Source organism: Argentina silus, assembly GCF_951799395.1.
Source record: "Argentina silus genome assembly, chromosome: 3".
NCBI classification, from domain to species: domain Eukaryota; kingdom Metazoa; phylum Chordata; class Actinopteri; order Argentiniformes; family Argentinidae; genus Argentina; species Argentina silus.
In genome coordinates this window covers 25,489,104-25,502,818 of record NC_139657.1, presented here as the reverse complement: position 1 = coordinate 25,502,818, position 13,715 = coordinate 25,489,104, and the positions used below count along the sequence as shown (strand labels likewise).

At 41.6% G+C, this 13,715-nt stretch overlaps 1 protein-coding gene across 1 annotated transcript; it reads right to left on the bottom strand.

Annotated features, from left to right (window-relative positions):
* Positions 1-663: 663 nt before the first annotated feature.
* On the bottom strand, positions 664-5,174 carry LOC310802250 (potassium channel subfamily K member 13-like; the record flags this gene model as incomplete). Its single annotated transcript, XM_083666540.1, has 4 exons — positions 664-670; positions 2,777-3,061; positions 3,572-4,187; positions 4,838-5,174. The coding sequence occupies 4 exons, from the start codon at positions 5,172-5,174 to the stop codon at positions 664-666; spliced, it is 1,245 nt and encodes a 414-aa protein (XP_083522666.1).
* Between the last annotated feature and the right edge of the window lie 8,541 nt (positions 5,175-13,715).

The following is a 13,715-nucleotide window of genomic DNA, read 5'->3' as shown; positions in this document are numbered from 1 at the left end:
CAACGATAAATGAAACCATCTTCTAATTGCACTACTTGGATGAACCGCGCAGAGATACTGCAGATTGGAAGCTGCTACTGTGCTGCACACGAAGCGCGCGCGCGCGCGCGCGCACGCACGCACGCACACACACACACACACACACACACACACACACACACCTCCGTCCTGCGCGCTCACAGCAAACTGTTGTTCGGTCGGACCGTTTGCCATTATTTAGGCCTTGTCGAGGCGTAAACAATATTTAATGCAATGATTCGATGGCCATTCCTATAATTCATTCAGCGTATATGAAGATATAATGCGCTTCGAGTTGGCTAGTGCAACAAAGATCCTTATTGGCGCAGAGAAACGGGAAGAGCGCGGTTTTGTAATTGGCTGGTTGTAAGCTGCATTGCGTCAAATTGGATGTATCCATTGCGGGACTCAACAAATAAGACGGAGCTTTCTAATATTTCTTTGGATCTGGACAGATTTTTTATTTTTTGCATTAATCGTTCCACTTTATGCTTGCATTGATTTTGAGTATACTGCTTTGTAATGCTGTGATAATGATTAAATAAATGTGCATTCCCACACTATCGAGTCATGTATGATTATATTTCTCATCTCTAAGTTTACGTGGTAGGTGCTGAAATAGAAATAGAACTGACAATAACTAAGTCAAGCACTGAAAGAGGAAGAAAGATAATCACAATTTGCAGAGTTCACATGTTCTACAACAACTTGAAGCATATTGAGATTGTATACTGCTAAGTCTCTACAAAACTGCTGTGTATGTTGAAGAAGTGGACCTCAGCCAGAGCAATGCACCATAAAGATGCTGATGAGATACTTGGCTGCACATGCCATTTACTTCCTTCCATTATGAACGAGGAGAAACTCAGTGATCAGATTCAGAAGAGTTTATCCACCTTTTTCTTTTTTTTTTCATAGAGAATAAAGGGCAGTAGATAAACTTAGACCTACTGCCCACAGCAACTGACTGAGAATTAGTGCTCACCTCAGCCTTTACCATTGGCCGTGTTTGAGTTGAAGAGCCAAACCGACTAGAAACCAGGCAAGAACAGGTGGGGGCTAATAAATAGATCATGAGAGCGTTGCATATATTTGTCAGTATATCAATCCCAACTCATCCAAACCGGTGCTACAATCTAGCAGGCGCCTATGTCAACGTGCACCACCACACAAAGCGATTACATATAGCAAGAGAGAAAGAGAGCAAGTAATGCAAGATTGAGATGGAGTAAGGTGAACACGTGTCCCGATTTCCACAATGGCAAAAGATGTCCCACATTATAACATCACACATTTTAAAACCATCACGTCATAACATTTAGCTTTGCATACTAGTCATGTTGTTAATGGGTCCATTCGGGTTCGGGTCTGACTATCCATGAGTCCGTTCGGGTTCGGGTGTCTTTATTTAAAAAGAGCTAAGACCAATTTAAGTATGAATTCTCCTTCCTGTCTGTCTATGCTGTCTCAAATTGGACAATGTAGTGAAATTCTTACTGCATGCCTTGAAAACATTGCAGTAACAACATGGCTGCTATTGTTTATCAAATCTTCAATAGAACGCCCTCTTTCAATAACCACCACATAACACAACCATCAACTGAACATACATACATGTGCAATTAAAAGTTCTCTCAAATAGCATAATAATATATATCCTAACAAAAAACTGGATTGCTTGAGATTTACAAGATTCGCGAGACCAAGGCTCACAGTTTTTAAAGTGAGGCATTGTGCAGCCCCATAGCCGGTCTTCACCGACCGCATGGAAAAGCAGCTTGTGCATTGTGGGAGTAATTTTTCATGACCAATTCTTTTTGACAAGTCTACCTGAATCAGGAAAATATCTATATGCCGCGATATGTAGACTGTGGTAGGATGTAACTCATTATGGCATTTGAGAGATCTATTGATTGCACATACTGTTCAGTTGATGGTTGTGTTATGTGGTGGTCGTTCAAAGGTAATTCATAGGACATTCTATTGAGGATTTTATAAACAATAGTTGTTGTCAATGCCATGTTTTCAAGCCCTGCAGTCAGAATTTCACTACATTGTCCAACTTGAGACTGCACAAGATGCATTCCCCCCGCCTGTTCTGGCCTGGCTTTGCCTGGATTCTGGTCTTCAACTCAAACACGGCCCTTGATAAATCTCACATTTTGCTTTGAAATGATCGTGCGCGTGGTTTACACACAGATTTGTGCGTACGCACCATTGATACACGAGGACACTGGAACAGTTCTTTGAGGAGAGCGTCTATGAAGGAAAGGAATTCATTTGTTTGATAGGGATATGTCTCCCTCTGCTGGCACGTTAAGTTGTTAGTTCACATCACATGTTATTCAGAGCAACGGTTATCAAATCAAAGTTTATTGATAATTTATGCACAGGATACAGATGTAAACGGTACAATGAAATGCATGAAACGAGCAAACTTTCAACAGTGTAGTGTAAATAAAAGGATAGGAATAAAAGACAATAATAGTACTAATAAGGCAGTATGTATTAAATACAATCAATAATAATAAGTCAGTCAATATAAGTGTATCAATATGGTGGAATATAAACAGATAACTACAGTATTATAAATATAGCAGCAATGATGGGAGTGACTATATGTGTGTGCGTCTGTGTGTATGTCATGTGCTGAGTTGAGTGCAAATTGTCTCTAGTGCAGATGAGCAGCAGGTAGTGCTGTGCAGCTGGGGGAATCACTTCAAAAGTCGGGGCTTGGAGGTAGAAGCTGTCTCGGAACCTGTTGGTCCGAGAACCGATGCTCCGGAACTGTTTTTCAGATGGTAGCGGAGAGAACAGGGCGTGGCTGGGGTCTTTGATGATCTTTCGGGCCTTCCTCAGACACCTCCTTGAATAGATGTCTTGTACGGCTGAGAGCTCACTCCCTGTGATGTACAGTACAATTTTTACTGCCCTCTGTAGAGCCTTGGGGTCTAGGGTGGTGCAGCTGCCGTACCAGGTGGTGATGGTGCACCTATAGAAGTGAGTGGCGATTTGAGGGGCCATGCCAAATTTCTTCAGCCGCCTGAGGAAGAGCAAGCCTTGCCTGTTAAATTGCAGATTATAGATTACATAGCTCTCTTTATATATAAAAGCCACACATCCTGTAAACAGCTTATATTATCTGCAATATATGATACATGTTTCTTCATTCACAATAGGAAAGATTTAACCATTATGGTGTTTATCTGCAGGCAAACTAAGGGTCTATTGTAGCCAGTATCAACAGAGATCCCCCACCCCTTTGAAAAGTCATATCAGTCATTAAGGTGGTGGTCCGACATAGATAATGTTCTCCCTGGGGAGCATGTGCCTGCATTGGCCAGCCCCCTCTGCGCTGGCGCTCATGTCTGTGTCTCTGTGGCACACTGTCTCCACTGTGGTATCAGTACACAAGCATTTACCAGTCGGGTTGGTTAAGAAATTGGGTCTCACTATGTTATGGTCCCAAATGTTTACTGTTCGTGACTGCTGCCCGTGCTGCAGTTCATCGCCGCTGTGGAGAAATTCAGAAGCATTGCAACAGAGCACAAACCATGGCCTCTGGTGAGATCTGCTGTGGCAGATGCAGCTCCGCAGATGGATCAGTTTGTTCAGGATCCAGTTCAGGCCCTGCTTGATGATGACAGAGATGGCGTTGAAGAGGGAGTAGGTGCAGCACACGCCCAGGACCATGAGGAGGCAGTTGGCCATCTGGTAGCCCAGGCTGGCCTCATGGTGCTCCTGCTGTCCGCTCACCAGGTCCCCGAAGCCCACAGTACTGAAGGACACGAAGCAGAAGTACAGGGATTCAAAGAAGCTCCAGCCTTCCATAGCTGAGTAGAGAGCTGCAGCGCCACATGTCACCACCAGGGCGGCAGCAAAGAGAATGAGGGTGATGTAATACACAGATGGCTGCCAGTCTTCTTTCCCACCCTCAGTGCTTCGTTCCTCTCCTCCATCTTCTTGATGAGTGCTGCTGATGCTGGCCACTGCTAGCCTGGCATTGTGTGTTCGCCTCCTGTGGCACCATCGCATGAGGAGTCCCAGCATGGTGATGACTCGCTCCAGGAAGAGGTTGAAGAAGAGGATGGTGGCTGAGCAGCCAATCAGCCCATAGATGACCAGGAGAACTTTGCCCACAGTGGTGGATGGAGCCGTCATTCCGAAACCTATCAGAGAGTGAGAGAGAGAAGGGTGGAGAGGGGAGGAGAGAGAGAGGGGGAAGAGAGAGAGGTAGAGAGAGAGGGGTAGAGGATGTCTCAGTTAGTATCAGTATTTTCACCGTCAAACATGTTACTGTCTTTGCAACAGAAAATCATTGGCCACACCATTCAAATGAGTACATATAGTGGATAAACATGCAGTTTGTTGAAAAAGGAAATTGATCCACAGTCGATTGTGTCAACCCCTCCCACTGTTTCTGTGGTGATACAGAGGACAGTGAGATAAAGAAGTGTTAGAGGGAGACTGTAAATGTTCATTACACCTCTGAAATTGAGGTTGGTAAATAGAATCTCCCCAGTAAAAATAATAGATAGTAGCTTTATCATTGCATGGTTTTTTTTATTGTGTTACTGTAGATTGTTGTAATTATCTACTGTTTCCCTTTAGCACATATACACAGCTTGTGCACACTGTATATACCTCTAAGACACTAAGACACCACCTAAAAGTAATTTAGGCTTGAATGCAACATCATTAGACAAATAGGTATGAAGCTGTTGGTAATGTTAGGCCATGGGTTATCCGTGGGTCTAACAACTGTGATAGATCAGCAGACACTAACAGTAACATGTTTCCATCCAGCTCCCTTACTGACCTATGGTGGAGACCACTGTGCCCACAAAGTAGAAGGCCCCCGGGAAGTCCCAACGGGCCCTGCGGCGGTCCATCCGGACGCCTGCGCTGTTTGCGTCCTCATAGTAGCGCAACAAGATGCTCAGGTCCTTAAGACTGACCCTGTGCTTGTGACTGAAGGCCTCCAGCTGCCTCTCCCAGTGTTGTTGAGCCTTCAGCTCTGTGGGTGTCTCCAGGGCAGAGAAGATTGCTGCTCCAGCAAGCATGTAGAGGAAGATGAGCGCCCACAGCAGATAGAAACGAATAGTGTCCCTGCTCGGACACAAAGAGGGGCACCAGCAAGAATGGCCCTCCTTCATGTCTACTCATAGACCATATATACAGTAGTCTGCATGAACAACTTGAGTAAATGTTAAAGCAACTGAGTGTCTGTTTCGGTCAGTAGTAAATAGAGTCACTGGGAGAAAGTTACCAGGTCAACTCCATCTTTTTCTTAAGTTGGACGGTCATTCCGATGCTTTGCTGGAGACGGAGGTCCTCCTTTATCAGATGACTTTGACGCCATTCATCCAAAGACAGATACGAGTGTCTCTCTAATCAACTCTAGTCTCTACTTTCAAACATTTACATAGACACTGTTCTACATTTGTATGCTTTTATCCTTGACTTTTAAAGACTAGACTGCATCTACAAGTCAGTGAACTGTGTGTCTGGTACCTAAACCTCTCCAGGTTGCTGTGACTGAAATGTCTATTTTATTAACACAGCTTATCTTCTCTTGCATAATCACCTTTTATTACCTGTTCATGATCCACACAAGCTGAAATGAACCTCTCCTCCCTAAGTTTGTTCAGTGGATATTGGCCTTACTTTGATTCACTGTAGTGATACGACTCACTCCTGTTTTTCGTTTTCTACTGGAGCCCCCTCATTTCACACCTTCACTCTCTCAAGGTTTTTGGGGTCCTGGTATAATTTTGTTCAGTTTCATGCTGTCATTACCCCATTTCCTCTGTAAATAATGCACTCCAGCCAGGTCCTGGAATTGAAGTGAGCGTTAAATTCAAATCTTAGATTGGCCAAGGGAATGTAAAATAGTTAGTGAACAAATTTGATTTAAATCCAATAGAACAAAAGATAATTCAGAGGCTCCCTACTTGCGTACACTTGCCAAATGTAATGAACACAATCAGGTTATAGTCAGAATACTCTTAAACGCTGTGGCCACCAATGAGAGAACCACACTAGACTCTTTGAATATCAGATTTAGTTATCAATTATACAAATAACTAGTTAATAAGAGATCTCTACTCACATGCTATATGTCAAAAGTATCTCTCCTAATTATGAGATAAGATTCTAATTACCGAAAAATCACAATGCTACAAGCGCCAACCGAACACCTTAACCGTATTGTGCGTCGAACATTGGGTTGTGCAATCACAAACTAATTGATCATAAAGATATAGCTAGGCTTAACCGGGTCATTACTATTCAAAGAAAAGTTCTAGCAAATTATCCAAGCATACAAATTCAACCGTTGCATTTTCAGATAAATGAGAGAAGCGTAATCATCAATTGAGGAAACTTATTTAGACAAGAGATATATAAGCATACAGCCCCTCAATAAGAACAGAGGCCGATCAAAATAATTTTTGTATTTATCCTTTATTTAGGGAGATCTTACTGAGTCATGAGTCTCTTTTACAGAAGACCCCTGTAAGGTACATGGAAACGGAATAAGATCAAATAAACTAGACAGGCAATATTTAAACAAAATAAAAGCAGAAAGAGGAAAAATGGAAATCTACAAAATAATGAATGGATAAAAAGAAAAGAATAACATCAATGATATAAACCCTTAAAACATGAGTACAACCAAGATTAACAGATAGGAATCACACAACAAAGGACCCACTAAAACAGTTAACATTTTCAATGAATAAATGGCCTAAGCTGACCAATGTCTCTACCTTAAGTTCCTCCTGAAGGCAATTCTAAGAGAATGGGGCATGAATGCTAAAAGCCCAGAAACTGGAAGCATAGGGATACCTCCAAAACTAGCCAGAATTGAGATCTTGTGTGATCATTTGTGACCCTCCAATTCAAAAGTAGGGTAAGGTACAATGGTGAACAGAAGTAAGCCAATGGCATGATCTTCGATGAGCCAGGGAAACCCAACCCACATTCTGGTATAGAGTACAAATGATGAGTGGTATATCTGTTATCTGTTATAAATCAGAGCACACTGTGGTATATGGCATCCAAGGATTTTAATGTGCTAGTGGGAGCATGCATGTATAAAATATCACCATAGTCACACGTAAAATTGTTGCTTGGACTATACATGACCTACTTTCGGAAAAGAGGCAGGACATATTCCTATAAAGAAAGCTGAGTCTGATTCTATCTGATTCAGCTTATCTGTGGTTGGGACAAGACACAAACAGTCATACTGTGTAGGAGTGGGCAAGTCTTTCCACATCACATTTTTACCACACAGTAGGTGTTACTGTACACATGCTATAATTATCAGATAAGGACCGTGTGAACAAAATGTGATTCAGTCATAAACTCACACTTTATCACGAAAGGTTTTATTAAAGGGACACCTCACACATTTTTAACATTATCTCCAGCACCATACTGGAGAACTTTGCCCACAGTGGTGGATGGAGCCGTCATTCCGAAACCTATCAGAGAGTGAGAGAGAGAAGGGTGGAGAGGGGAGGAGAGAGAGAGGGGGGGAAGAGAGAGAGGTAGAGAGAGAGGGGTAGAGGATGTCTCAGTTAGTATCAGTATTTTCACCGTCAAACATGTTACTGTCTTTGTGTAAGAAAGAAAATCATTGGCCACACCATTCAAATGAGTACATATAGTGGATAAACATGCAGTTTGTTGAAAAAGGAAATTGATCCACAGTCGATTGTGTCAACCCCTCCCACTGTTTCTGTGGTGATACAGAGGACAGTGAGATAAAGAAGTGTTAGAGGGAGACTGTAAATGTTCATTACACCTCTGAAATTGAGGTTGGTAAATAGTATCTCCCCAGTAAAAATAATAGATAGTAGCTTTATCATTGCATGGGTTTTTTATTGTGTTACTGTAGATTGTTGTAATTATCTACTGTTTCCCTTTAGCACATATACACAGCTTGTGCACACTGTATATACCTCTAAGACACTAAGACACCACCTAAAAGTAATTTAGGCTTGAATGCAACATCATTAGACAAATAGGTATGAAGCTGTTGGTAATGTTAGGCCATGGGTTATCCGTGGGTCTAACAACTGTGATAGATCAGCAGACACTATCAGTAACATGTTTCCATCCAGCTCCCTTACTGACCTATGGTGGAGACCACTGTGCCCACAAAGTAGAAGGCCCCCGGGAAGTCCCAACGGGCCCTGCGGAGGTCCATCCGGACGCCTGCGCTGTTTGCGTCCTCATAGTAGCGCAACAAGATGCTCAGGTCCTTAAGACTGACCCTGTGCTTGTGACTGAAGGCCTCCAGCTGCCTCTCCCAGTGTTGTTGAGCCTTCAGCTCTGTGGGTGTCTCCAGGGCAGAGAAGATTGCTGCTCCAGCAAGCATGTAGAGGAAGATGAGCGCCCACAGCAGATAGAAACGAATAGTGTCCCTGCTCGGACACAAAGAGGGGCACCAGCAAGAATGGCCCTCCTTCATGTCTACTCATAGACCATATATACAGTAGTCTGCATGAACAACTTGAGTAAATGTTAAAGCAACTGAGTGTCTGTTTCGGTCAGTAGTAAATAGAGTCACTGGGAGAAAGTTACCAGGTCAACTCCATCTTTTTCTTAAGTTGGACGGTCATTCCGATGCTTTGCTGGAGACGGAGGTCCTCCTTTATCAGATGACTTTGACGCCATTCATCCAAAGACAGATACGAGTGTCTCTCTAATCAACTCTAGTCTCTACTTTCAAACATTTACATAGACACTGTTCTACATTTGTATGCTTTTATCCTTGACTTTTAAAGACTAGACTGCATCTACAAGTCAGTGAACTGTGTGTCTGGTACCTAAACCTCTCCAGGTTGCTGTGACTGAAATGTCTATTTTATTAACACAGCTTATCTTCTCTTGCATAATCACCTTTTATTACCTGTTCATGATCCACACAAGCTGAAATGAACCTCTCCTCCCTAAGTTTGTTCAGTGGATATTGGCCTTACTTTGATTCACTGTAGTGATACGACTCACTCCTGTTTTTCGTTTTCTACTGGAGCCCCCTCATTTCACACCTTCACTCTCTCAAGGTTTTTGGGGTCCTGGTATAATTTTGTTCAGTTTCATGCTGTCATTACCCCATTTCCTCTGTAAATAATGCACTCCAGCCAGGTCCTGGAATTGAAGTGAGCGTTAAATTCAAATCTTAGATTGGCCAAGGGAATGTAAAATAGTTAGTGAACAAATTTGATTTAAATCCAATAGAACAAAAGATAATTCAGAGGCTCCCTACTTGCGTACACTTGCCAAATGTAATGAACACAATCAGGTTATAGTCAGAATACTCTTAAACGCTGTGGCCACCAATGAGAGAACCACACTAGACTCTTTGAATATCAGATTTAGTTATCAATTATACAAATAACTAGTTAATAAGAGATCTCTACTCACATGCTATATGTCAAAAGTATCTCTCCTAATTATGAGATAAGATTCTAATTACCGAAAAATCACAATGCTACAAGCGCCAACCGAACACCTTAACCGTATTGTGCGTCGAACATTGGGTTGTGCAATCACAAACTAATTGATCATAAAGATATAGCTAGGCTTAACCGGGTCATTACTATTCAAAGAAAAGTTCTAGCAAATTATCCAAGCATACAAATTCAACCGTTGCATTTTCAGATAAATGAGAGAAGCGTAATCATCAATTGAGGAAACTTATTTAGACAAGAGATATATAAGCATACAGCCCCTCAATAAGAACAGAGGCCGATCAAAATAATTTTTGTATTTATCCTTTATTTAGGGAGATCTTACTGAGTCATGAGTCTCTTTTACAGAAGACCCCTGTAAGGTACATGGAAACGGAATAAGATCAAATAAACTAGACAGGCAATATTTAAACAAAATAAAAGCAGAAAGAGGAAAAATGGAAATCTACAAAATAATGAATGGATAAAAAGAAAAGAATAACATCAATGATATAAACCCTTAAAACATGAGTACAACCAAGATTAACAGATAGGAATCACACAACAAAGGACCCACTAAAACAGTTAACATTTTCAATGAATAAATGGCCTAAGCTGACCAATGTCTCTACCTTAAGTTCCTCCTGAAGGCAATTCTAAGAGAATGGGGCATGAATGCTAAAAGCCCAGAAACTGGAAGCATAGGGATACCTCCAAAACTAGCCAGAATTGAGATCTTGTGTGATCATTTGTGACCCTCCAATTCAAAAGTAGGGTAAGGTACAATGGTGAACAGAAGTAAGCCAATGGCATGATCTTCGATGAGCCAGGGAAACCCAACCCACATTCTGGTATAGAGTACAAATGATGAGTGGTATATCTGTTATCTGTTATAAATCAGAGCACACTGTGGTATATGGCATCCAAGGATTTTAATGTGCTAGTGGGAGCATGCATGTATAAAATATCACCATAGTCACACGTAAAATTGTTGCTTGGACTATACATGACCTACTTTCGGAAAAGAGGCAGGACATATTCCTATAAAGAAAGCTGAGTCTGATTCTATCTGATTCAGCTTATCTGTGGTTGGGACAAGACACAAACAGTCATACTGTGTAGGAGTGGGCAAGTCTTTCCACATCACATTTTTACCACACAGTAGGTGTTACTGTACACATGCTATAATTATCAGATAAGGACCGTGTGAACAAAATGTGATTCAGTCATAAACTCACACTTTATCACGAAAGGTTTTATTAAAGGGACACCTCACACATTTTTAACATTATCTCCAGCACCATACTGGAGAACTTTGCCCACAGTGGTGGATGGAGCCGTCATTCCGAAACCTATCAGAGAGTGAGAGAGAGAAGGGTGGAGAGGGGAGGAGAGAGAGAGGGGGGGAAGAGAGAGAGGTAGAGAGAGAGGGGTAGAGGATGTCTCAGTTAGTATCAGTATTTTCACCGTCAAACATGTTACTGTCTTTGTGTAAGAAAGAAAATCATTGGCCACACCATTCAAATGAGTACATATAGTGGATAAACATGCAGTTTGTTGAAAAAGGAAATTGATCCACAGTCGATTGTGTCAACCCCTCCCACTGTTTCTGTGGTGATACAGAGGACAGTGAGATAAAGAAGTGTTAGAGGGAGACTGTAAATGTTCATTACACCTCTGAAATTGAGGTTGGTAAATAGTATCTCCCCAGTAAAAATAATAGATAGTAGCTTTATCATTGCATGGGTTTTTTATTGTGTTACTGTAGATTGTTGTAATTATCTACTGTTTCCCTTTAGCACATATACACAGCTTGTGCACACTGTATATACCTCTAAGACACTAAGACACCACCTAAAAGTAATTTAGGCTTGAATGCAACATCATTAGACAAATAGGTATGAAGCTGTTGGTAATGTTAGGCCATGGGTTATCCGTGGGTCTAACAACTGTGATAGATCAGCAGACACTATCAGTAACATGTTTCCATCCAGCTCCCTTACTGACCTATGGTGGAGACCACTGTGCCCACAAAGTAGAAGGCCCCCGGGAAGTCCCAACGGGCCCTGCGGCGGTCCATCCGGACGCCTGCGCTGTTTGCGTCCTCATAGTAGCGCAACAAGATGCTCAGGTCCTTAAGACTGACCCTGTGCTTGTGACTGAAGGCCTCCAGCTGCCTCTCCCAGTGTTGTTGAGCCTTCAGCTCTGTGGGTGTCTCCAGGGCAGAGAAGATTGCTGCTCCAGCAAGCATGTAGAGGAAGATGAGGGCCCACAGCAGATAGAAACGAATAGTGTCCCTGCTCGGACACAAAGAGGGGCACCAGCAAGAATGGCCCTCCTTCATGTCTACTCATAGACCATATATACAGTAGTCTGCATGAACAACTTGAGTAAATGTTAAAGCAACTGAGTGTCTGTTTCGGTCAGTAGTAAATAGAGTCACTGGGAGAAAGTTACCAGGTCAACTCCATCTTTTTCTTAAGTTGGACGGTCATTCCGATGCTTTGCTGGAGACGGAGGTCCTCCTTTATCAGATGACTTTGACGCCATTCATCCAAAGACAGATACGAGTGTCTCTCTAATCAACTCTAGTCTCTACTTTCAAACATTTACATAGACACTGTTCTACATTTGTATGCTTTTATCCTTGACTTTTAAAGACTAGACTGCATCTACAAGTCAGTGAACTGTGTGTCTGGTACCTAAACCTCTCCAGGTTGCTGTGACTGAAATGTCTATTTTATTAACACAGCTTATCTTCTCTTGCATAATCACCTTTTATTACCTGTTCATGATCCACACAAGCTGAAATGAGCCTCTCCTCCCTAAGTTTGTTCAGTGGATATTGGCCTTACTTTGATTCACTGTAGTGATACGACTCACTCCTGTTTTTCGTTTTCTACAGGAGCCCCCTCATTTCACACCTTCACTCTCTCAAGGTTTTTGGGGTCCTGGTATAATTTTGTTCAGTTTCATGCTGTCATTACCCCATTTCCTCTGTAAATAATGCACTCCAGCCAGGTCCTGGAATTGAAGTGAGCGTTAAATTCAAATCTTAGATTGGCCAAGGGAATGTAAAATAGTTAGTGAACAAATTTGATTTAAATCCAATAGAACAAAAGATAATTCAGAGGCTCCCTACTTGCGTACACTTGCCAAATGTAATGAACACAATCAGGTTATAGTCAGAATACTCTTAAACGCTGTGGCCACCAATGAGAGAACCACACTAGACTCTTTGAATATCAGATTTAGTTAATTATACAAATAACTAGTTAATAAGAGATCTCTACTCACATGCTATATGTCAAAAGTATCTCTCCTAATTATGAGATAAGATTCTAATTACCGAAAAATCACAATGCTACAAGCGCCAACCGAACACCTTAACCGTATTGTGCGTCGAACATTGGGTTGTGCAATCACAAACTAATTGATCATAAAGATATAGCTAGGCTTAACCGGGTCATCACTATTCAAAGAAAAGTTCTAGCAAATTATCCAAGCATACAAATTCAACCGTTGCATTTTCAGATAAATGAGAGAAGCGTAATCATCAATTGAGGAAACTTATTTAGACAAGAGATATATAAGCATACAGCCCCTCAATAAGAACAGAGGCCGATCAAAATCATTTTTGTATTTATCCTTTATTTAGGGAGATCTTACTGAGTCATGAGTCTCTTTTACAGAAGACCCCTGTAAGGTACATGGAAACAGGGAATAAGATCAAATAAACTAGACAGGCAATATTTAAACAAAATAAAAGCAGAAAGAGGAAAAATGGAAATCTACAAAATAATGAATGGATAAAAAGAAAAGAATAACATCAATGATATAAACCCTTAAAACATGAGTACAACCAAGATTAACAGATAGGAATCACACAACAAAGGACCCACTAAAACAGTTAACATTTTCAATGAATAAATGGCCTAAGCTGACCAATGTCTCTACCTTAAGTTCCTCCTGAAGGCAATTCTAAGAGAATGGGGCATGAATGCTAAAAGCCCAGAAACTGGAAGCATAGGGATACCTCCAAAACTAGCCAGAATTGAGATCTTGTGTGATCATTTGTGACCCTCCAATTCAAAAGTAGGGTAAGGTACAATGGTGAACAGAAGTAAGCCAATGGCATGATCTTCGATGAGCCAGGGAAACCCAACCCACATTCTGGTATAGAGTACAAATGATGAGTGGTATATCTGTTATCTGTTATAAATCAGAGCACAC